Source organism: Formica exsecta, unplaced genomic scaffold (genome assembly GCF_003651465.1).
Source record: "Formica exsecta isolate Colony F162 unplaced genomic scaffold, ASM365146v1 scaffold13, whole genome shotgun sequence".
Lineage (NCBI taxonomy): Eukaryota > Metazoa > Arthropoda > Insecta > Hymenoptera > Formicidae > Formica > Formica exsecta.
In genome coordinates, this window is record NW_021848632.1 from 9,270 (window position 1) to 36,126 (window position 26,857).

At 37.3% G+C, this 26,857-nt stretch overlaps 1 protein-coding gene across 1 annotated transcript in view; it reads right to left on the reverse strand.

Moving 5' to 3' along the window:
- LOC115245752 overlaps positions 1-26,857 on the reverse strand; it is a gene marked incomplete at its 3' end in the record, with an annotated part of 263,500 nt that overhangs the window by 8,419 nt on the left and 228,224 nt on the right. The window contains exon 5 of the mRNA XM_029824215.1: positions 15,190-15,448. Within this exon, the coding sequence (XP_029680075.1) occupies positions 15,190-15,448 (259 nt within the window). The remainder of the gene's footprint in view (positions 1-15,189; positions 15,449-26,857) is intronic.

Genomic DNA, 26,857 nt, shown 5'->3' on the forward strand with positions numbered 1-26,857 from the left:
CCCTACACGCATCTTTTTTCTCGTCTCTCTCACATTTTTCTTTTTTTCGATAGCACTTCCTTATCCCCTTAAACAGTTGCCAGTCGCACAAAATCCCTGTAGAATCTAGAGAAAAGTGGATCTTCCTACTCTCCGAAATTGCTCGCGAATGTGTTCATTCGCAGGCGACTAATGAGAGTTTTAGAAACACAATCTTGTTCTGTGCCTTTCGCCTATGTGCGAATTAAAAATCCTCAAATCAGATATATTAATATATGCAAACTGTTTGTTTTCAACTATAAGATAAAGAATATTTACTAAAATATAACATCGCAATCATCAAAAACTTTAATTTTTTATTCTGCATTTTATAAGTAAAAATAAATTCTATGCATTCTTTATAATATCCGAAAGGATACATAAATGCGTCAATAATTCATATCCGCGACATTCACGTGATCGTATGCCACGATTGTTTATTTAGTGATTAACAGATATGTAAACACATGAAAGATCCAGACATCAATGGCCAAGATGTTCGGCAAAGAGAATCATTCGATGAAGTTTTCGCTAATCGCGCATTAATATACCGTTTAAATATCGATCACTGTCATTTCGCTCCTTTTAATGTAATAGTAATTAGTTATTTTAATTAGTAACTCATCGATTTACAAAACATTTTTAGTCATGCCAACGAATATGAAATGGATCGAAAGGGAAATATATTGCTAACGATTTTTGATATATCAGAATCTGAAAATTACTAGCGTTTTCCACGTTCTTTCTGCATCGAAAGTGAATACACAAATTTATATATATAAATAAATACGCTTCGGAAGTATAATATTAAAATACATATTGTGTAAATTTGCGCGCACGCCAGGAATTAAATGTGTTTTCGAAATATCTATGCATATATGTAAGCTTCTTCGTGAAATTTTGAAATAAATAAAAATTAATATCGATAAAATAGCAAATATGCATGCGATAAGTATGTAATAATTGGTAAATAAATTAATCCATAATTTTTTTCTCATTCCGAGCAAATGTAATAAAACGCATTCGAGAAAATTTCAAGCATAAGCTTCAAAAAATATAAAATCATATCTTGTTTTTTTAATAAGAATATTGCCTATTATGTAGATTAATATCATATTTAAATATCGATGTAAACGTGATATCAACAGAAACCAAAGCCCATTTTTTATTATAAAATTCACACAGTAATGCTTCTTCGCACTTTCTACAATGAGTAACTAGGGAAAAAATTCTTAAGATATACAGAGAGAAGAAAAATATTTTCACCACGTTCTTTAGTCGCGTTCAAGACGTTGAAGAGAAATTAAGTGGAACTTATATCCTCTCAAGTGGATCAGTACACACGTTAACCCACATCGGGCTGTTTACAAGTGGCTCTCTTTCGAAAGTGAAGGAAGTTTCGTTAAAAATTCCGTTTGTGTCAACCTCGCTTGCCACGACTCGCTCGAAGCATCCGTTGAAGTGGTTCTTTTATTTCCTCCTTTTTTTTATAAACTTTCGCTATCATTTTTTTGCTTGCAAAGTCTATAGTAAATTTTACCAGTATAAAAAAAATCTCTATTAAATACTAGATGATATTCTAAATTATAGATAATATTTCTACCAATTAGCAACAGAGATCATTTATTAATTTTGAAGAGATTTTCATAATTCATAAAATAGCGTCTTTATTCTTATCAAGATATAAAACTAGCCATTTATTTTTAACATATATTCATAATATGTTAATTATTAATCTTTCAACAGAAAAATTATTGGCGGGCAAAATTATCACAAAATTACTAAGATATATGGCAATTTTCTATGTATTTTTTAACTCTGGTATTTTAAACTAAACGATTTTTTTTCGTTGATAATAATATCAAAAATTATTAAATTATTAAATATTATTTTGTTTTACTTTAAGTTTTTCATAAATTATCACAAAAAATAATTTATGTTAAATTAAAAACTGTATTAACTTTAATTCTCCCATTTATTTTCTTATTTCATAATGGTTTACATTTCCAAACACTTGAATAGTGTATAAAGAGGATGAATCCATAATAGGTAACACGTAACTGCGATGTAACAAAATGACTCCGTAGAATAGATATAGAAAGCGCTGCTTAGAAATGGCCGTATGCATGCCAAATGTAACCAAGGTATCATAAACGAGTCCATTTAACGAGGTGGGATATAAGATAAAAAGGGATATATAAAACGAGAGAAACGGGATCGTAGGTGACCGAATTCGAGGATATTTAAATTTTCAAATACCCAAAATCGTCCCATATCTCTCCATCTACACACTGGGTTTCCCTATCGAGATAACTTTGCCATTTGCCTAAAGCGTTTCGCGATATGAATGTGTGTGTCTCAATTGCATAAAAGAAGAAATGCGATCTCGACCCTGGCCGATATATTTAAATGAAATCAAATCTCGAAAATTTATAGACTATTCGTGTAAGTTTCACGAGATCCCTTCTTAAGATGATAATAATAATAATTGTATTTGTTAGAAATATATATGCATTAATAAAAATGTTTATAAAATACATAATTAGAAATTCTAATGAATTTTAAAAATAATTTAATTTCGAATAAAAAGAGTGAAATATTATTTACCAGATTTATTTTGCTTTTGCTGGTAAAATTTACTATATATTTCAGTAAATATATGTATATAACATTCAGTAAATATATTAACAAAAATGTATTTTTTTTTTCCAACGTAAAAACGTGCAACTTGCCAAAAAAATTGAAGATGATATTTCTTAATTAGCAATATTATTTCTTTCTCCTTTCCCAAATCAAAAATATATCTATTAAAATGCTTATAATATTGTTATGGCTGATTTTGAAAAGTGTCGATTTCATGTGATTAGAATTTTTTAAAAAGCGAAACAACGTACGCGGACGTATATCCGAAAGTTAAATAATCGCAGAAAGGGATAATGAGACGTCTCATTTATTAAATTTTATGTTATTATAAAAATGCAATTTTCGTTCGCACGTAATTTTAGTTATATTTATGCAGATTCACACATATACTCACACGCACATTCTCGAGGGTCTTTTCGTAATCATCATCCACGCGAAAGGATGAGCCTGTCTCGCTATACAACGTGGCTCGCGCGTCCCGCGTCCGGCTATGCAACGAACATTAATTAAATCGAGCAGGTCGTGTAGAAGAGGGTGGGGAGAGCGCCGGCATCCCTTTGAGCTTGTGGCAGTCACTATCGCAAATTAAAGTCCGGTTTGGCGCGCGTGAAAATAATTCCGCAAGCGCGCGCGCAGATTCCGCACGCTCGACTGAATCTCGATTCGGAATATTTATTCGGCAAGCCGGATTTATCGTTGCTCCTCCTACCATCGCATCCCTCTAACGCTACCATATATATCTATATATGTCGCTCGCGAATATCACATCCTGTATGGAAACGCGAATAATCCTCTCGAAAATATCAAAGAGTTCCCGAACGCCCACTTCTTTCGCAATTCTGACACATTGTGCATTGCCGTTCTTTGATTCGTCTTTGAATCTTGTTAATTATCGTCAGAATTTCCATTATCGCTCAAGAAGTTCTGACGATTGTGAAATCCTCCACAATAGTGACCTTTCACTCGCTTAAGATATTTTTTAATCATAAAATCTCTTTGATATATTGAAAGAACTGCAAACATTAATCTCTCAATAATTTCTCTTCTGCGACAAAAGAATTAGACAATTTACGCTTACTACACGCATCGTGTTTGTCATATTAAATCGCCACGTAATAGCTCCAATCCATCGCGCAATCTTTACGCAAACTCTATTTCCCCGTCGTCGTAAACTCTCGTTAGATTAAACCCGAGTTTAAACGTTCGGTGCACGAACGCGCGCCGTTCTTTTCGGTCTCGGGAAAAAGAGTTCGCGGCTAAATAAACGCCGTAACGAGTCGCGAGGCAATGGTAATGACGCGGTGGACTTTATCGCGTCGATGGAGGATCCGTAAATTTTCATTAGGCCGACGTGGTAAAGCTCGGCGATACCCTTCCGGCTCTCTTCCCCCCCCCCCCCCCCCCCCCGTCGCGTTGCCCTCCCATTCAAAACCCTCACAGATCTCGCGCGCGCGCGGGTATATTTTTTTTTCGTCTCTCGGTCGTCTGCAACCTCGGTCGGCACACTTAATCAACTCTCGTTACGGTTTAATGGCTTAATACCGCACGGTAGCTTTGTCCGCGGATACAGGAATCTCTTGGTCGCGGGTTAATTCAAATTTAAACCGCACCGCACACGACGATACTCTTTATCGGAAGTTCAAATCAGACGAAACGGTATTTCCGACTTATTCTCATGCTGCCTGCTAAATGGTTGTCCGGAGGAGCTTCGTCGTTCGAAAATTGCTGCAGTTAATTTTTCGCTTCTCTAATAGCCTCTGCAACGGAATCTCGGTATTTTGCTAGATGCGATAATTGCTTATACTATATAGCTAGTAATACAAATATGTTGCTAATTAAATTTCATTATTTCATTATTTGCGACTTTAATTTTGGTTACAAAGTCCATCATAAAATCAAAAGGTGAAATTTCACGAAAATGTTTTTGCAAGAGGAGAATAAAATTTATATAATAGCGAAAGAAACTTTAATCATATATTGTTCTCTAGAATCATGTACGATATTTCGATTTCGACGTAATCTCTTTCTCTCTCTCTCTCTCGTTCCATCTAATTCAGGCTTTATATCTGTCGGTAAGTTTTGCATAAACGTTCACCGTCGAGTCGTACTAGCGAAATAGCGATTATGCCACCTATTATCCAGACTTATTCGGCAAAGTAGGGGCTTCTGCCGAATACTATTCATGACGATCGATATAGTAGAGGTGGTTGGTTTCCGTTCTTTTGTGGCGTCCCAGAACTCAGCGGAGCGTGGAACCGTTGTTAACAGTGCGCGGAATATTCATGTATGCGCAAAGTGCATGTGTGAACTGTAACGACGGCAATCAAATTTAGCTACCGCAACAGCGGAGTATGCGACCGCGAGAAAAATTCGAGATAAAAGAGCGAGCGGGATCGAAAGATTATTCGTTGGTGCTCGGTATGGTAAACGCGGTGGTCAGGTTGTTAAAAAAAAAAAAAAATTATGGCTTTATGGAAATTTGTATTCGGAACTTTTAGTTGTAAAAGAGAATGAGAGAGAGAAAAGGATCAATTCACTTATAGAACGAAAATTGGCGCACAATTTTCTCTTGTGTCTGGCTAAAGCTGCGCGATAACTTCGATAAAATTAATTTTCTCATTTTCAACCGTAATTTCAAAATCAAATCAATATAATGAGGATGATGATTATTGTAGAGACTATAAAAAAATTATTTAAATTTACATCAGAAAGTCCAGTCGTTTCTATAAATGATGTTGGCTTAACTCCTATCAAATTGATTCTTATAATTGAAACTAAACTGCCGTTTATCGTATGTCGAAACATAACACAAAATTATAGAAGTGTGTTAGCAAATGTAAACGTAGTTAGGGTCACCATGTGAGCTCGAATGACTGCCATCACGTACGTTATCGATCATCGTCACATGCTTAAGCAGATCATGGATTGTACGTAATTAATGTATGATTACTACGACGACCTCTGCCGTCACCGTGCTCTGGAGAATTTCCGCGACAGCCATCAGGGGACTTGACGCAAATCGATCCGATAATCGCGAGATCGCCGCCATTCCCTGCGGAGTGTGCACTTAACGACCGTTCCAGGAGCGATAAACTGCCGATTCGAATTGCTCGTGCGCCGAGTTGCCGCAACCGCGACTCTGGAAGATTCGATCGGAACGACACAGAATTCAATATCCAGAATGCACAAACGGATAGGAGTCTCCGGTTTCATCCGTGCACCCGTATCAATATTGACTCAGCGCCGCTGCCGCTAATACTGACAACCCGTAACCGGCCGATAGATAGGTTTTGCAGATCAGAAAATGGATCTGTTTGAAGATTACACGCTCGAATATCAATAAGTCGGCCGTCAAATTTTGGCGCGCAAATTACAGCTCGGATCGCGAATATTTTCTAAAAAATAATCAAGAGAGATAAAAGAAAGAAATTATTACGAAATTATATATAATAGAAGTGTTAGAGATGTACGGCTTTTTCAAAATGTAATGATTATCCACCTATTATTAAATTTTATCTTTGCTTATTTTCTCGCATTCCGTTACACGAATATTTATGGATATTTGACGACTTACTGGCATTTATTACTGTTCAATAAGTATAGCTTATAATCTATTATCAGAGAAAAATAACGCGGCGATCGCATTGAAGTGATATACACACAACAATATAAATACAACACGGAATAACAATACATATAAATAACTGGAGCAAAATGGACATATGTGCGAAAATAATTCAAATAAAATTCTGTGCGTATATAACATATTTGTGTGTGTGTATGTGTATATATGATATGTAAAGAAATTCGGACATGATTACGAGCACAGTGTGTCGTGTACGTGTCGATGCGTCTTTGAACGAATGATGGATGTTACGATTGACATGCGACGAGGGGAATCTTTTTTGCGCGCAGCTCGTTATTTTCGGATTAATCTCGAGGCTGTGTATGTCGAAACTCGAAAGAGGGAAGAGTTCGTTTCGGCGAGTCGAACGGGGGAACGGCGAAAAGAGAAAATAGGCAAAGGAAGGGAAAAGGATGCAGATTCATTCGCGTACAAACTTCAATTTACGATGTAAATTCCGAGAGAAATTTTGCAGACTAATTTTCTACCACCGGTTGTCCTTTACGTTGAGCATCAAACATTCTCCTGGCTTTTCTCTTGTCAGCATCGCGCTTTCTTTTAATGAGAAACAACGTAATAATCCGCCGTTGCGTTGGGCTAGCACGAATTTCGATATGATCCGCCTCCGCGATGGCGAAATCAACGTGATGCTCTAGATTAGCATATTAAAATATGACCTAAATATTCGAGATATAAATATTTTGCGCGCAAGGATAAGAGACTTATAAAGAAATGCTGATAAAACGGTTTCACCAATAAACAAAAAATTAATATATGATATATTTTGCAATTAAAAGAGAAGTATGTATTATATTGTGTCAAAAAATATGCCAAATATTTATACCGTGTCCTACCAATTTTTCTTTCAAACATTCTATTTACAATATAATGTTCTGAGAGATATAGATATTCTATGAACTATATATATAAAATATATAATTACACCTCCTACTACATATATTATAAAAAATATCGCAGAATGCATTTTTTTTTTTTAAACATTCGATGGCGGTTTTTCATGAACGGATATATGGCACGTCAAGATCCGATGAAAAGCTCCGTTGTAAAAAGTAATCGCGGCGGCAAAAACACGCGTCTGACACGTCGGGGCTGACCGACTGCGCTCTCTGCCCTTTGATCCCTTTTTAGTTAGTGATCGCGCGATCGGCGCTAAAAGCGCACACCCCGTGAATGTATACGGGTGGCTTGTTCGTTCGTCGGGGCGACGGCGCCTTTATCTCTCGGTCGGAAACACGCTCTCCCCGGTCGAGGGATCGACCTGGGATATTACGTGAGACATTCCCTACCGAGCCAGTCCCCGCCAAGTATAAATTGCAAGCTCCGTTGGTCCTTTTATTATTTTCGACGCGGCGTGTGCGATGTGGGCGAAATCGATTCGTCCGTTCATTCGCTCGTTCGGCACATTGGATGTAGTCGTATCGCGGGTATACATTTGGTTTACCTAACTCGTCGTATCATCTTTGTTATTTCTCGACCGCCACGATTGCTTTTGCCGTATTTCGACTTCGTACCGACGGAAAATATACGAAATTCTCGAATTGGAGAAGCAATGAACAAACGTCGCGAATTCTCGCACGGGAAACGGGATTAACAAAATGTACTTTAGAGATTTAACGTCTGTCGGATGTTTGTTCTCGATATTCGATGCGCGTAAATATTGAAAAAATTTTACATTAATCTAATTCTTTTGCGAAATATAATATCACTTCGGTATAAATAAATTAATAAATAAATCAATTAATAAATATTATATTAACCGATATATAATTCACACATACAATCGTATTTGAGATTAAAAATTCCATTAAAAATTTAACTTTAAATAATTATCATTGTGTCTGTCACGAAGGAACAGCGTCACTTCCTAGTCGGTCGTGCTCGGAGCGGCGTGTATGACGCTGCGAAAATTTATTCTGCCTGGTTACAGTTCCGCGCACGTGCGCTTCTAGCGCGTCCGTTCGCGTATTTGTACGCGTCTCCACACGTATACTGGGCACGTGCAAAGTTGGGGTCGTGGCAGTTGCCGGTTATGGGGTGTAGCTGGCATGGAGTCAAACAGCGTTCATAATTTACGTAGTTTCGTCCGCGCGACCGCGACGCGACGCGGGGATCACCCGCGCCACGTAGAGCCGGATATCACAACAATTTTACTATGCGCCGCATTCCGCCCTAAAACGCCCAGCTGCCATTCCACCGATCCGGCGTTCTCGTCACGGCAAAATATCAAATAGATCCGGCGTAAACGCGCCGGGATCATTTATCAATAAATATTCATCGCATATCATAAATCATTGCGACTGGGTTATTCACACTTATTCCGTTGCAAACGCCAAACCTACAAGCGCAGTGACGTGACTTGAATACACTGAGACTGACGTGAAAGTATACAACAGCTCCATCCTTTAAAAATATATTCCTGATATATCTATCTATATGTATGTATGCATGCATATGTGTATGTATAATATAGGTTGTTTAATGATGATTTTATATTGTACATTTGTACATCAATTTATCTTAAATCGCCATAAATTCGATATTTCCCAGTATTTTAAGGTTTTTTTTAATTTATTGAATTTATCACATTTTAAGATGACAAACCATTATACGCTGTATTGTAAAATATGATTTACAGAAAAAATAAATAAACTGTATAAAGAAGAAAAAAGGCATAAAATTATAAAAAGATCACGCAATCTAATATGTATAATGTAGCTATAAGATAACGTATAATAAATTATTCTTTCTCTCTCTCTCTCTCAGAAATATGAAATATGAAAGGTATTTTAAGAAATAATATGTTTATTATATCACATACACACATTCTATGCTCGTCGAAAACACATATTTATTCAATAAAAATATCACGAAAAATTACATTTGCAATTATGCGCAGCAAATTCCGGCAAAAACAGGATTTTCGAGCGGCAAAGCTACTTGAGTCGAAATTGAACGAGTGTCCGGTAAACCAGTAGCAAGCACGATTTGTCCAGTCAATCGCGGTAAACGGAAGAATCGGCGTTTTAGGCGAATAACACTCTGCGGGACACGTGACGCAATTTCGTGAGGAATAGAATTGCGCGCGAGCAAGCAACGTGCCTGCTAAACGAATTCTCCGTGGACGTTGTAGATCGCAGGTTGCCAGGACAGAACGTGATATCGAAAGGGAGTTTCGAAATTCGCAACGTTGCTCTGGGAAAGAGAGGGAAAAGAGAAGACCTAAGAAAAGTAAGCGCAAAGTTTTCAAATGTTGCAATTGACGACGGCAAATTTTGCGAACGCAGAAAAATTTGAACCATCAGTTCTTAAAGCCGAATCAGCATTTTCGCGAATACAAGATCTGCGTGAGTTCAACGGAGTGGGGGTGCACACGTTTTTCATATTCAGGTTAAAACTTCTTCACCGTGTATCGCCAATAGTAACATTTCAGATGTAGTACGTACCATCGTATAAAGAAATTTTAGAGAAAAAGTCTTGCAAATTATTCCGCAATTTTTTACATTTATTCAATCGTTCACTTTTTTACAATTTAAATAAAAAGTTTGATAGAAAAAAAAAAAAAAGAGTACGGTTTTCAAAAACGTAAATCGTCAATTTATCGCTAGCCACTCAATTTCTGATTTAAACTCTGCTCGCATTCGTTTTTGGATTTGTGGAATAAAGTTTGAATTACACGGCGAGAGTGAAGCACGCACGCGTATTTTACGTCAAAAGTTGCAGAAAAAACACGACTTATCTGAGGCGTTCCTCCCGATCATATTAAAAGAAGCAGTCCCTCGTGAAAGGATGACGACGATAACGACAGTGCGCGTACCTGAGGCAATCGAGGAACGGAGTATATAAGTGTACGGAAAGAGCGGACGTCCTCGATTGTCCCGGGTAGGAAAACGCCCGAAACTTCTGCATGTTCGGCTCGCAGCAGTTTAAGTTTCCGCGGGGCCCCAAAGTTATAACGAGAATTGCTCTCTCTCTCTCTCTCTCTCTCTTCTTTCCTGCCGTGAAGTTTTCCATCTCCGAGTTCCATGAGCGCGCGCACATACCTTTCCCCATTTTTCTCACTCTTCCGTACTGTCTCTCTCAGCCTTTGCATTTTTTTCCGCGTAACATCCGTCTCTTTCTCTCATCTCTATTTATGCGGCTACTGCGGAATTGTTCGCCTACATACCCTCGCCGAGCTGCATTCGCCCCGCGTAAGCTGTGTGTACATCGCAGACATTTTTTTCCAATGCAAAACCTACTGCCTCTCTCTCTCTCTTTTCTATTTTCCCTCTCCTCTTCCGGAGAACACTCCTCGCGCTTGTCCCCGTTGCCTTTCTTCACGCCGGATATTCGTGCGGCGCGAATAAAATGCTGGCATATTTCAGACTTATCGCCTCCTCCTCGTGCTTGCACCGAGTATTCTCAGCTCCTTTATTGCACCTAGTTTCATTCTTTTCCGGTTTACGGTATTACCGTACCAAGCTATTACACGCGTTTTGGCGTTCTTAGCCTTGTCCTGGCGCATGCAATGCCGCTCGATCCTGCGATTTTACTGTTTTGCGACTCCTCGAGATGCTCATCCGTGAAGGATAGCATTTTTTATTCAATTATATTATGCATAAACGAATACTATCCAAATAAAAAAATATCAATATCTTGATATTAAAAGTATAATACACATAGAATGTTCCAAACTTCTCACTTCTTTATGTGTATTTTGTAGTTAATTTATCAAATATATCTTAAAAAGAAAATTTGATTAATGCAATATTTTTGTCTCTAAGACTTTTTAATTTTTAATTTCAACAATGAATAGAAGGCAAAAATAAATAACATTTTGAAAGTTTATTTCGAAAATAAAATCTTATGATATTTCTCGAATAGTGAATATTTCTCGTGTGGATATGCTAGATAAATAAATAAACTATAGTAGTTTCAATAAAGCGGCCTGTATTTATTATTATTTTTATTGACAAGAGAAACATTATTATTCTTCTGGAAATTTAATTTTGTACGATATTGTGTGCGAACACAGCCAAATTTTTAATTTAAGCCATTTAAGCCAAATATTTTCATGATTCCTTAATGATTGCAGTAGGCCTTAACGATTGAATGTATATCTTGATAAATAATAATGTATATGTGTATAATAATATTTATAATTACAGGAGTTATAATTATATGCACCCTCAATAAAGCTTTACGCACCGTTTTATCTTTAATAACAATAGTAGAAATATTATTATGAACATTACAATTTATGTAAATAATATTAATCTGTTTTATAATATATGAATGTATCTCGTCACAGAGTGAGAGAGTGAGAGAGTGAGAGAGTGAGAGAGAGAAAGAGAGAGTATTCTCCAAGATGATTTAATGGTTTGTTTCCGTATTACGATTATCGTCAGTAAACGGCTTGAATTAATTTCCATGTGTCTGATTATTGATACTGTCACACTACTGTAGAAATCCTATTACACTGTCAGATTGTCGCGCTTAAGTACCAAACGGTACTTTGAGTAAGGCTCCCAATATAATCGATATTGAATGGCTGGAATGGTATCAGCCCTTTGACCCGCGTTAATTTACAAGGACATTGTCGCTATTTGTCAAATCTTATATTATCCAACAATCAAGAACAAAGGACTTATGATTCATTCGAAAGATAATTAGCGCAATGCGATACAATTATCTATGATATCAATTTAGGAGATATAATTCTGATATATATAGAGAAAAAAAGATCTAAAAAATTTTTAAATATACAAAAATTATGTATTTAAAAAAAATATATCTTCAGTTATAACATATATAGATTAAAATTTTTCAATTTCAATCAATAGATCGAATAACAATTCTTCATTTTTCGAGTCTCCGTGTTTTTTAAAAAGAGACTAATCTCATCTAAAGTTTTCTAATTTTCGTAATAAAAAGAATTAAGCTATTTCGACTTTGAAAAACCGTGCCATTCTCTTTATTGTCTAAAAGTGATTCGCCGTAACGTTCCCTGCAGCGAGAACGTGGTGCTACGAGAAGAAGAGAGTCAGGATGCGGAACGGGCGTGTCCGAGAATGGGCTCGGATAGCGGTGCCATTTCAAGTAGCATTTCCTTGGCACAAACGACCCTCTTAATCAATCGCTAGCACCTCTCTTCTTCTCTCGGCAGAGCTCGACTCTACAGCACGAGCTGCGCGCAGCACCGTCCTCCACCTCTTGCTGCCGGAAATCTAAAGCCCCCGTAACAAGCCGCAACTTCGATAAATCTCCCCGCACCGTTTTTCTTTTCCCGGGAGCCGCGATTCCGCGGCATTAGTAAGAACGAAAGGAGAAAGGCGAAGGAACGATATATCGCGGATCGATTTTGGCGAAGGCACTCGAGGGACACGATACGAACGGGAAGGGTGAAGGACCTCCAATTCGAAGAGAAGGGGGAGAAAAACTTATGAAAATCCGGGATTTATGGCAACGTGCGGGCGAGAATCGGGACCGAGCCGCACCGTCGTGGTTCGGCTCTGACAAATCGTCTGGAAGTTAACGTTCTCGATCGTCCCTAGATCACCTTTCCGCAAAGACGGATCCCTCTCTCGATGTCCTCTTCTAGAAAAAGAAAAAACTTCCGACCCTTTTTCGATATCCGTATTTCGTATCGAAAGTTGTATATGCGTTTCACTTTGACAGTAGAAGCTTTCGACAAGGTTGTTTCTTTTTCCAAAAGTCGGGGAATCAATAAACGCTGTGATATCGGTTTCAAACTTTTTTTCATGATGGTCTAAATAAGTTTGGAGAGTTACATTATATAGTTTAGGAGAAGGAGCATGTTTTCTCGTGAAATTCGCATTCTAAAGAACGAAAAATGATACAGTAAAATTGCGATTGAGCATTATAAACTCTCGAAACAAATCGATATAAGTATGATCTAAATAGGAGGTTAATATCGGATTTCATCGTAAAATTCCCCGATCTGCACATATTTCTCAAGTTAATATAACAAGATCAAATTTCTTTTCCAATAAGTATAGAAAATTGCCATTTTACATTCAATTTCAAGTTTGAATTGTGATGAAAAAATTTCAAATTTCAGAAAATTTCGATTAAATCATAGTATCAAAAAACATTTTTTTCCAATGCTCGTGTTTTTCACGGAAACCAATATCCAGAGATATGAACTTTGAATTGACTCTGAAATTTGTCAGTGAATCTTGAAACTGAAAGAAAGAATGATAGCAATCTGGGACATTTTATATAAAAAGATAGATACGTAGAAATTTTCTACAAAGTATTTGCCCTTCCATGTCTCCAAATTTGAAATATAATCTCTGATTGCTGAAAAATATCTAACCGCCTGCGTCTTTCAATCTTTGGGTATGAGAAGAACTCGCGTGTCTCTCACAAAATTTTTCGAACTCGAATTTTCCGTATCGACGACCGTCCGTAAAAAGATCCGACGAAGTAGAATTACTTTGAAGAAGAAGGAACATGAATGCTCCGGTTGAATGGAAAATGGCAACTACAAGGAAGGTCTAAAAGTTTCAAGCTTCGGAAAACCGGATGGGGAAAGATTGCGAGTTTAAGCATCGACATAAACGATTCGGCTTCTTGCTTTCCGCGCTCGAGAAACGATCCGACCCGAATAGTCACCTGCGCCGCTTAGAAGGAAGCAATAACCGTTCGATTCCGGGCGTTTCTAAACTCGAGCTCTCAATTGCTAGACTTTCCGTTCGTAAGAACAGATAAAATCAGGAAGCTCGCTGTACTCAGTGGCGAATATATAATTCCAAGATTCACCGCCCGCTTTCTTTTATCAACTTATTACAGTCTATTTATTTTCGTATCCATTTTTATCTAATTCCTTCATTTTTAGATCAATTTGAAATTAGAGAACATCCCGAGTATATCTCGATGACAATCGATCAGTTCTTTAAAATTGTAAAAACTGAGAAACGAATTGTTCTTAAATTTATAGGCAAATGTCTTAATTTTAAAGATTAAAGATGTGAAAAAATGTGCAAATACGGTTAATCATATAAGTCATGTAATCTACTTTGTGGATTTCACCGTCAAGAATACTTATAGGTTACGCGAGTAAATCATTTTGTCTGGGAGAAGTCTCGAATGTGATCACATAAAGCAAGGATTACTGTAATCCGTCGAAATAATTCTGCATTAGAGCACACATGACTTCGGATACCGCGGCTAATCTACTCAGACCCAGAAGCGAGTGCTCTTCGAAAACGCGAGACTCAAACGCGATCCTAAAAATACGAGAGGCGCGACCTCCATTATAATAAATTCCCAACCAATATAAATTTATATGTATTATAAGCCAATTATTTATTAGCGCTGCTGCAATTCAGGAATAGTCAAGGAAAAAATCTTTTCAGACTTCTTGCAACAAATCACGATGAAAAGAAAAGCAAATAAACAAAATAGCGGTTCCATGTGCGCAATCTTAATTCGAAAAAGCTTAAAAATAAATTCCGATAAAAAATAGAATGTTCAATTATATTCAATTATATTCCACAGAGAAATTGATTTTTTCAATGTTATAAAACATATAATGTAACTCTATGTATGTTATTAATAATTTAAATAATGTTTTGTAATATTATAATATATTTGTAATATATAAAATGTGAATTATTCCTCATTTTATTATTTATAAAATACTTTATGCATCGCTTATTAGTTTCATCTACAATCATTTTGGCAAAACCTTAAAATATCAACAATAGCAATAATCGAAATCGTTAGACGTTATAGACTCGTTATTTTCTTAGAATTAGTTGATCGATTGTAGCAGCTTTTATATCAAACCATCTTCTACGATATCATAACAAGCATACTTGTCGTACGCGTGCGCATCGTGTTTGATCAGTAAGCAAAAAGAGGATAAGAGGACTCACCTGTGCCAGCCGCTCCTAGCCTCAGGACTGCATCGCTTTGAAGAGAAATAGAGAGAGTGGCGGTGTCCTCGAGGCGAGCGAGAACCTCTTCGGGAATGTCCTCGGGTTCGCGGAGGCGGAGGGTGACCTCACCCCCGCCTCCGCCACCCTGGCCACCTCCACCCCCGGGACTCGTTGACGCCGAGTACATGAACACAGATCCGTATCCATGTAATGACTGTAGCGGCAGCCTCACGCCGCCCACTTCCCCGACCGGACCCTGAAAATCCAAAGATAAATCCCGTCATTAGAAAGCTGGATAGTAATAAAAATAACAATTTGAATCATGAAATTAGCAAATTCTTTGTTTTAAATCACACACAAGTTTATAAATATTTATAAAAATATTTAGAACAAATATATAAATATTATAAAAAAATAACCATTTATGATTTATTAATGATATATATTATTCTATTATCATAAAATTAGTTTAAAACTATTCTATTATCTATCATTTTTCGACAGTCTTTTTAACACATAAATTGATAAAATATAACGAATTCAAACATTAACTTTTTCTGATAATATCCATTAATTTAATTTCCATGAAAAGTAACTTTGCAGAAGAAGAACATTATATTTTAGTGCATTATACAGTTTTATAGAAAGTTCAATAACAGAATCATGGTAATTCAAATATTATAAAAAACTAACAACGCATTTTGCGCACAAAATGTATAGACGGAAATATATATATAAAAAAAAAAAAACGCCGTTCTATTTCGCCGAACAAAACGATGGAGAAAACACTTGGCACGTGTGTTCCCGTAGAGAAACATCGAGAAGCCGCATAATATTTGCCGTGGAATTCGATTGGCCGGGATGAGTGGCCGGAAGGCGCGTCCGAATCGATCGTATAGCACACGTCATATTAAATTTAAGGCCACAATACGGCCCTTCGTCCGGCCGTATCCCGTGGGAAGACCCTTTTCTCGTTCTCTCTCTTTCGTGTCGTTTCTCTTGACTCTTGTCTCACTTCTGACGCGACCATCGCCACCGCAAGCAAACGTTCTCTTTTACGAGCGGAAATATTTTGCCAATTTCGCTGTCGATGCAAATTTCAATTCACGAGCGTCAATATTTGCTGACTCGCGCCGAAAAAGGATTTTGATGTACCGGCATTTTTATCCGCCATCGAACGCGCGCTTGACTTCCGCGCGAGAAAGGCTCCACGTATCGGTGAACAACAGAGACAGAGAATTCCTGGACGAATAGGAATGAAACAGGTCTTTTCTCCCACTCGAGATCACGATAAAGAAAAAGAAAAAGAAAGAAAAAGAAAGAAAAAGAAAAAAAAACAGACATACACGGACCTTCCTGGACTCGATTCTCTGCTTGAGATATTATTTTAATGGAACGGAGAGATTTCAATTACGTGTTTCTCCCGCGTTGCATCGTTCCTGGTTTCTGGCCGTCGGAAGTAATAAGAAATATCGAAGAAACGCGGTGAGATAATGATAGTCCATATTGCTTGGAAAAAGCGCGATGTGATATCGAGATAGGATGGAAATTGTCCGGTGTTTTGTGGCGCGCGATCGATCAATAAGTTAATATCACCACCAGAGAAATGGGATTATAGTGTTCACTATAAATAAATTATTCTGTTATTCCCCAAATTCGCTAGAAAGAGAGAGAGAGAGAGAGAGAGAGAGAAAGAGAGAAAGATAATATCGCCTTCGGCAAAGTTCATCGATTGCGCAGCCCATCATACGAAAGTCAGTATTAACAAAGATATACGTTATTAAAATATAACGTCTACAAAAAGTTTCTTATAAAAGATATGAGAATATGCTTTTCGGGATAAAATAAAAAATGTCTGTTTTGCAAGAGCGAATATTGAAAAAATATGATCAACAACGATCTTTCTGCCATAAGCAAACTGATAGAAATAACTAGCATGTTACATCGTCATTGATGATAAAAAACTGTATTTTTCGAAAATGCGCATGCAACGTCAAAGCTAAACACGGGTATGTTTGTGCCGGACATAAATTTGAAATAACAGATGTTGTTGGTTTCTGTAAACAGGAAAGTCGACCGAATCGAACAAACTGGCGAGAATTAAAAATATCAGTATAATACTGATACAAACAAGGTTTACTGGAAATGTTTGTGGAACTCGGGCACGTATAAATGCTATCTGTATAAAGGCAACGCGCCGCTAGAGAGTACAAACACTGGTTTTAATTCCGACGCGAATCTATACAGATGGAACGTACAAACAGAGAACGTTCCGTTCATCGATTACAATATTATATGCTATAATTAATAAAAAAATATGGTGTATAGAAAAAAATAAGCTGGTAAAAATATATATATATAAAAAAAAAAAATAAATCTCTAAATATATTTCCATCAAAAATTGTTAAAGTATAATTATTATTATCTCATGCGTGATCCTCTTATTAGCTTATAAGCTCCTACTATAAATATGCTTTTATACATAATCCTTCATTTCTACACAGTTGTTGCAGAAACATATATATATATAAAATACATGAAAAATCTATTTCTGATAATTTTTACAAAATATCAAGTGGGGTTTTTCTTCGTAGACCATTTGTAATATTTCCACACACGATACGCTTTCTTATATTAAAAAAATTTAAAGTTTCGCGCATATATCCCTAATGCCGATTTAATGGTTCGCGCCGTGTATTCGCTGGCGCGAATTCTCCCATTGTTAGTGATCGAGACACGAACCGCGCGTGTTCTCTCTCTATTATTTACGTAAATTGATTCGTACCACCGACTATTTCCGCATCACGTATTCGCGGCCGGCATTATAGACGGCAAGAGCAAAGCCCATCGCGCCCCCCGTGCGATGAGAGCAATTTATTTTAATGGTCATTTTCGTAATGGGTCTTTGAACAGGGCGCATGAACATTTCTGAATAGGCCACGTATACACCGTATATATATATAACACGGCATACATATCCTCTGCCATTCCTATACCCCTCTGTTATGCACGTGGTCGACGCGCCACGCGCAAGGGCCGTAGTGAGAATGCACGGTAACTGTGCCATTCGCGAAAATGGTAGCACCTGCTACCGGAAACAATACCCACCACCGCCTCTACACTTTTCCATTTTAGCAGCCGCGCAAAAACTTTTCCGTCCCTTTTCCGCTTTTTCTCGTTTTTATGGCCGGCATTGTAGCCTCGCCGGGGAATCCGGTACAATTGGCGAAGCCTCAACCCATTTATGACGCTCCAGGATCATTTCCATGAAGTTGCCATTAATTGAATCTGTCCTGACAACGGTGATTTATCTCACGCGTTCTCGGGAAAACATTTTTGCAATGTAAGAACGACGCTCGATTCTTTCGAGTTTATAATTAGTTATTTCATTTATCATATACGAATATATGTTACGCGATAAATGATATTTTTCTCTCTCCGTCTGATCACCATCTCGGCGAGGAAATTTTTTTTTATCAGAATCACTCTTGCCACGAATACTGAATAAACGGGAGAAGCGGTACCGAGGGACGCCAGAAGTTAAATCGATTTCAAGTTCACTGAAAGGACGAAAGGATTCTACGATTCGACTTCCGTCGTTGCAGCAAAAGCGAGCTTCAAAGTCGGAATCCGGCGTTCTCGCTCGGCAAGGCAGAAGATTACGGTAATAGATACGGCGGGGAGATCGCTGAGAGAGAAAACCAGGCGGAGCACGTACGAGCACATATCTCGCTAGGTAGACGTCATTCTCGATACACGAGCTCGGTCAAGGACGAAAGTCCCCCGTGGGTACTCGGATAAATATCCATACTCGCGGGACTTTTTGAAAAGAGATCTGATATTATAAGACGCTTCGTATCAATTTATACAATGACGTCAATTTTTGCACGGGAGTTTTCACTGCTTTCCAGTGAATCGTTTCTCATGCACCAAATATGCCGTTTCATTGTTTGCGCATTCGTCATCTGCTTCTCTTTAAGTAGTTTTATCTTGACATCAATTTGAAAAAAAAAAAACTCTTGAGAACCGTATCAAATTGTATTCCCATTACGCGTAGCAGCTACTGATAAAACCGATTGATGAAATCAAGTTGCTTAAAATCAAAGTAAACCAGAGTTGCATAAAGTTAAAGTTTGCCAAAGATCAAAGAAAAGTTATCGCAGAGAAATAATATTTCTTATATAAAAAAAATTATATTTTCTACAACACACACAGATACCCACAATTCCGATATAATATCTCTATCAAAAATACAAATGTAAAAATATGATTCCAGATAGAAACGTGAAAAGAAATGAAAGCGAAGAAAAAAATAATATCTAACTATAGAGAGTACAGATAGAGTATAGATCATAGCTTAAAAATGACTTTACCACGTTCAATTTTATTTTAACGGATATAATAATTTTTCACGAATTGTCGACGCTTGCAATCACTTCCGGATGATGAAGAGCCAAGTGTTCAGGATTTAGGAAGAAGTAATAACAAACGGAAACTACAACCCTCGGAAGCCTGATAGATTTTATTCCGGCGCGTATGCAAATTGACAAATTGAATTTCACCTCGCGCCCCGTTCCCAAATAAAAGAGAGCGATACGAGCCGATATATGGCCCGCAAAAAACCGAATGAAAAGCGGATATGGCCGCGATTTCATGCTGCTGCGCGATTCCGATTTCAGAACATTAATCAGCATCCTTCGATCCGGAATTTCCAATAAACGACGCCCAAGTATCGAGTGATTATTTACGAGACGCCACAAATACGCGACAATTATTTTAATTTCATCTCTTTATCTTCGAGAACATGTTGCTTCTCTTTAAAAAAGAACTTAAACGGACAGCTTTGGCACACATTCCAAACATAACAAATTTCGACCAAAGATAAGAGAGAAAGATAATCGAACAATATATTTTTATAGCTCTATTAAAACACGATAGCATACCAGATTTGGCGAACGTTCAAGACATTGCATGCTCCGCCGAAAAAGATCACGGAATCTAGAGTTCAAAGTATAAATCGGAGCTGCAGAGGAATTTTCGTGTCCATCGACGCGAAGAATGAATATAGAAAAGTCATTCTCGATACACGAGCTCGGTCAAGGACGAAAGTCCCCCCGTGGGTACTCGGATAAATATCCATACTCGCGGGACTTTTTGAAAAGAGATCTGATATTATAAGACGCTTCGTATCAATTTATACAATGACGTCAATTTTTGCACGGGAGTTTTCACTGCTTTCCAGTGAATCGTTTCTCATGCACCAAATATGCCGTTTCATTGTTTGCGCATTCGTCATCTGCTTCTCTTTAAGTAGTTTTATCTTGACATCAATTTGAAAAAAAAAAAAACTCTTGAGAACCGTATCAAATTGTATTCCCATTACGCGTAGCAGCTACTGATAAAACCGATTGATGAAATCAAGTTGCTTAAAATCAAAGTAAACCAGAGTTGCATAAAGTTAAAGTTTGCCAAAGATCAAAGAAAAGTTATCGCAGAGAAATAATATTTCTTATATAAAAAAAATTATATTTTCTACAACACACACAGATACCCACAATTCCGATATAATATCTCTATCAAAAATACAAATGTAAAAATATGATTCCAGATAGAAACGTGAAAAGAAATGAAAGCGAAGAAGAAAATAATATCTAACTATAGAGAATACAGATAGAGTATAGATCGTAGCTTAAAAATGACTTTACCACGTTCAATTTTATTTTAACGGATATAATAATTTTTCACGAATTGTCGACGCTTGCAATCACTTCCGGATGATGAAGAGCCAAGTGTTCAGGATTTAGGAAGAAGTAATAACAAACGGAAACTACAACCCTCGGAAGCCTGATAGATTTTATTCCGGCGCGTATGCAAATTGACAAATTGAATTTCACCTCGCGCCCCGTTCCCAAATAAAAGAGAGCGATACGAGCCGATATATGGCCCGCAAAAAACCGAATGAAAAGCGGATATGGCCGCGATTTCATGCTGCTGCGCGATTCCGATTTCAGAACATTAATCAGCATCCTTCGATCCGGAATTTCCAATAAACGACGCCCAAGTATCGAGTGATTATTTACGAGACGCCACAAATACGCGACAATTATTTTAATTTCATCTCTTTATCTTCGAGAACATGTTGCTTCTCTTTAAAAAAGAACTTAAACGGACAGCTTTGGCACACATTCCAAACATAACAAATTTCGACCAAAGATAAGAGAGAAAGATAATCGAACAATATATTTTTATAGCTCTATTAAAACACGATAGCATACCAAATTTGGCGAACGTTCAAGACATTGCATGCTCCGCCGAAAAAGATCACGGAATCTAGAGTTCAAAGTATAAATCGTAGCTGCAGAAGAATTTTCGTGTCCATCGACGCGAAGAATGAATATAGAAAAGTCGGAGATATCGCAATCGCCCTACGTATAGCGAGCTGCCAAGTCCCTTCTTGCACGACAAACAACCGGAAATGTAGCCATAACAATGCGGATATGCGCCGGTGCGGCCGCATGCGCGGCGGCGCGAGCTTTCGCGTATCGCACGCACAACGGACGCGACGCAGATTTCCTCGGCTATAACGCAAAATACGAGAACCGCGCTCGTAAACGTGCGACTCCCTCCTCTCTCTCTCTCTCTCTCTCTTCTCGCCCTCGCTTCCGTCTCGCTCGGAAAATCGAAGCGACTCGCGTAGCGCATCGCGGTCCATACGAACTTTACTAAATGGAGAGTGCACCAAAAGGATTATCCAGCGCGGCGCGGGCGGCGTTTCGGATGTCGAGGACCGGCATCGATCGAGTTCGTTTACGGCACGGACCATTGGGGTTACAAATCAAAGAGCTGGACCAACCGAGTTCCATCGAAAAATGCGAATTGCGCGCGACGATGGAACGCATATTGTACGCAGATAGGTAGATAGGTAGGTAGGTATTTTAGTGCGAAAAATCGCGCGCATCTACGTGGAAGAGTTCTTTACGGATGTGTGTGTTTTTAAAACAAAAATGCGGGGGCTAAAAAATATTTGAATCCAACATCTCAATGTGGGTGGATGCTACATTGAATCGTAGGACGTTATTCGCAAAAAACCTTTCATTTGCACTGTGCTTATGACGCGATAATAACGCAAAGATAACCCCAATATTTTAACCCCTGAAGAAAAATATATTTCAAATTGACCCGATCACATATATATACATACAAAAAGACATACGTACATATATATATATACATATATATAACATATATATATTGATTTATTAATTAATTCAATTAATATCAATTAAAGAATTAAATAAAAGATTATTCAGATCACGATTTAGGAAATCTCGCATTTTCTAGCGAGTAATCGAGCAAGCATGAGCGAGATTTGCAAGTGACATGAGAATCAACAGCAATATTCTTTGTTCGCCGTTTTCCAAAGCACAAATGACAGAGGCGTGAAAATGCTTACGACAGGCGGAACGGTTGGACGATCTCGCTTTGTGCATTTGACGCAGCTGCATATTGCAGCAACAGCAGCCGGCAGTTGCTCGTCACTGGAAAATTTACGGCGGCTTCTTCCTCGTCGCGTCGTTTCCGCGGTCTTCCGTTCCGCTATGACGTCTACGATTTCGTCCTATCATCGTAACACGCGTTTTAACCGTCAAGCTATATAATGATAAAGCTTCAATTCAAAGGATATATAACGCTAAAAGTACTACAAACGCTAATCGACAATTAGTATTATGAGACGAAAGAGGACAAAAATTATTATCCATTACAAAATACACTAATTTATATATAATCATTTTTTTTTTTGTATTTATAGGATATCTTATTAATTCAAAACAATTTTAATTTTGTAACACAAATACATATTGCCTTACAATAAATAAGTCACTGAAAAAAAAAAAATTAATACTAATAGTTTGCTTAATACGCTATATAAAAGCTTATAAAATGTGAGTCATCAAAGTATTTATATCGTTACAGATATAAAAATGCGTGTTACGAATTTATCGCGTAACGAGCGCGAATAAATGCAAACTGTCTGGTCTTTTAAAGTTAAAATTTATTCGCGAAAAAAAAAAAGAATAACACTTTGATGGAAGATCTCTTTTCTCCTTTGTCACAGGTTATTTTAACATAGCCAATTACGCCAATAGCGATGCTATGAAGCGAGAACATGCTTGATAGCACATCGATACATCGTTATAAAGATAAATATTTGATAGCACTTATGCGAAGAAAGACAAAGACAAGACAGAATGGATGGAATGAAATAATAAGAGCCAATTACAAACGATATATGAACAAGCATCAATGAATATAAAAGATATATTTTATATCTTATACCTCCATTTTGTGCCAAGTATACTATAACGGAGATCCGTTTATTTTTCACTTTACTAATAAAATATCTAGGCTTATGTTTGCTCCTATAAATAAAAAAATCATAGAATTTTATATAAAAAGATATATATGTTAAAATAAATAATATAAATTATATTATTATAATACCCTAATTATAGATTTACAAATTTTTCTAAGTTTTTTTCACTATTGGGGGAAAAACAACAGAAAACAAAAAATTATTTTTTGCATTCATGGGTTTCTCCCTCTCTCTCTACGCTACTCGTATTCGCGCTTTTCACCAGCCATGTTCTCGTGGGAAAAGGACGCTCGACGAAAAATTCTAGCATCGTCCATGGACGGGCGGCCGCGTTCGCATTTAAAGCGTTCGGGCAATGAATCATTGTGTTGCGAAAAACGGGTGTATCCGGTTGCAGCGACGGCCGTTGCATGGCTGTACCAGTCATGCCGCGAACATTGTTTACAAGGTATGTATCTGCGCGCCATCGGGTAACGCATGCGACACGTGTAACGGCGCCGTTCCCTTTTTTTCCTTGTCATTCCGCGTACCAGTGGCGTACACTAAATTATATGCAGCAATAGAGTGTCATGGGGTTGCCTACAACATGCTGCGGAAAACAGATTTCACGAAGATCGCGAACCGTTTGCGGGAGATGCGGTTAAATTCCTTCTCGACGTGCAAAATTTATCTATCAATTAAAGCGGCCAAAAATACGTATGCCAAAATGAATACGTCAGATAACTTATATTAAATTGAAGTCGCTGAAACGCTTTACCTCGCAATATACTGTGTGCTTAAACGAAAATTGAAGTAAACCAAAATATGTTATCATCTTTACACCGCGTCTGGAATAGAACGGCATATTCTACTTGCATACTTTGTAAGTACACATTTAACTTCTCATATACAAATATTTTATTAGAGATGTGTATGTGTGTGTGTTTAATTCAATATAATATCTGACATTTCCCAGAAAATTTATGAATATAAAATATTTATTTATAAAAGCTATAATGTAAAAAAATATTGTATAAATATCAAAATAATCATCTTAATAGAATCGAGAGACATATGCGATGCTGTTAAAGTGCATCGCTACGCGGTAAACCAACACCTATATATCGGTAAAATGCATTTCGACTCGTGTAAAAACTTTGTAAAACATGGTCGCGCGATAGCATTGCAGTATATACGCAGCATGCGAAGAGTAACGGAACGCCGCATACCGCGACGCGTATAAATGTTCGCGCGATGAATTATCGTTGGAAAAGGGGTGCATCCAACGGTAAACAGCGAATCCCACTGCATATCGCACATTGTTTACAACTCGAAGTGAGTGCACCGTTGGTGCATCGCGCGTTCGCTTTATGTCACTTCACTATCAGCCTAGACGACGCACTCGTATCCGCCTATCCCTTTTTTTTCCTCCGCGTGACAAATAAAACGCATTCTACCCGTTAAATCGCTTGTATTCAAGGTGCAACGCAAAAACGCAAAACGTCATCGTAACGTATGAGATACAGATAGAGTTTTCGTGAAAATCGAATGTCGTCGCGCAACCGTGCGCGCGATAACGTGTTCCCAATTTGAGCGAAACAACGTGCGGAAAAGCAGCGGCGAATATAACGCGAACGTGACATTATGATTACGATGTAACGGGTGCTTAACGCGTTACCAAGTTTATTCCGGAAAAGATAACAGGAAGCCTACAAAAGTGATGCAGCCTCTGGGGAAATTATCTCGCTAAGATCACCTTCCGAGGAACTCAACGCCTTTTGCTTCTGGGTTAAGGAAAATTACACGCCTGTGTTAAGGGAAAGTTATTAGGGCGAAAAACATTATTATTATTATTATATACGTTATTATCGCGAGATCCTGATATAATATATAAATCTCATTTCGTATTTGATGCGTCAATACTTTTATCAAAATACTATTCTTTGAGATAGCGAGGGATGAAAGAAATTGAATATGAAAATCAACTATTAAATTTATTATAAGAATAAAGTTCCAGTTTTTTTTAAACTTTGATCGGATCGAGAGTAAGAAATGAAAATTGATTCAAAGCTGGAACGGATTCGCGCGGTTCGCATCGACGGAGCAAACGATAGCGAAAAAAAAAAAAAAAAAAAAATGCGCGGAATCGATTAAAAATTCCATTCGGAATCGCATGCGCGCGCGTATACACCCGTACGCACACTATCATCTCGTCTTGCGTATGTTAACTTCATCCCTGGCTGCCCGATTGTGCCTGCAAATTTTCCTCCCTCGGCGGCCCCGCGAGAATCGCGTAATTATGGCAATCCCACCTCGTTTACTCTGCCACCTGCAACCCCCGAAGCAACGCGGGCCGGCTATCAAAAATCCTTCTCCCTGTTTCTTCCTATATTTATACCATATGATACCCGATCATCGATCGTTTCCCTCTCACGTGCATTCCCTTATTCGCTATTGTAGTTGCACGATAATTTTTTAACGTTAATAACTAACTAATATTAATATTAAAATATTTTTATTATTCTAACTATATCGATAAAGAAAAACATTTTCTGCAAACGTGAATCACTAAAAGACGAAATACATTGTGTGTCCATTTTATAAAATTACATTCTCTAATATTAATCTTCTTTAAATTATTAATATGATATAAAAGAATATTAATATATCAAGATACAGATGCCTTTTACGCGATGATAATTTTCTACATATTTTATTTTCAAAATGGAAGAATGGATTTTTTCTTTTATTAGTCTATTATAATATTCATATCGTGTATTGTATTTTCAATTAGATATTCTAACTTGCTATAATTATAGCGAATATTTTTTGCTATTTACAGGCTTTATGTATTTATTTGATTTGATTTTATTAACGATAGATGCGCAATAAGATACACGATAATCGATAATAAATTGAAACGTGTGTTTCCAAACATGTTGAGTCATTCGAAAACACAATCGTAATTAATTAAATGTAAAGTATTTCCCAACTGCATTTATGACAACAAGCGCAGTTTCAACTATCAATTTCGATCTAAATTGTATTGTGATATTATATTAAATCTGCAACACATACCGATAGCACAATGACGTTTTGTATTTCATCTCGCAATTAGTAATAATTATTTGCGTCATATTACTAATAACGACCATCGCACGCGTAATAAGCAACGAATAGACGCTCCTCCTATTTAATATCTAATTGCAAAATCGTGGAAATACGAGAAGTTAGAGTTACACAAAACTAAATTGAACAACGAACGCGTTCGGAATAAGCGCGAATAAAATAGCTATGTAATCTATGGCAGCC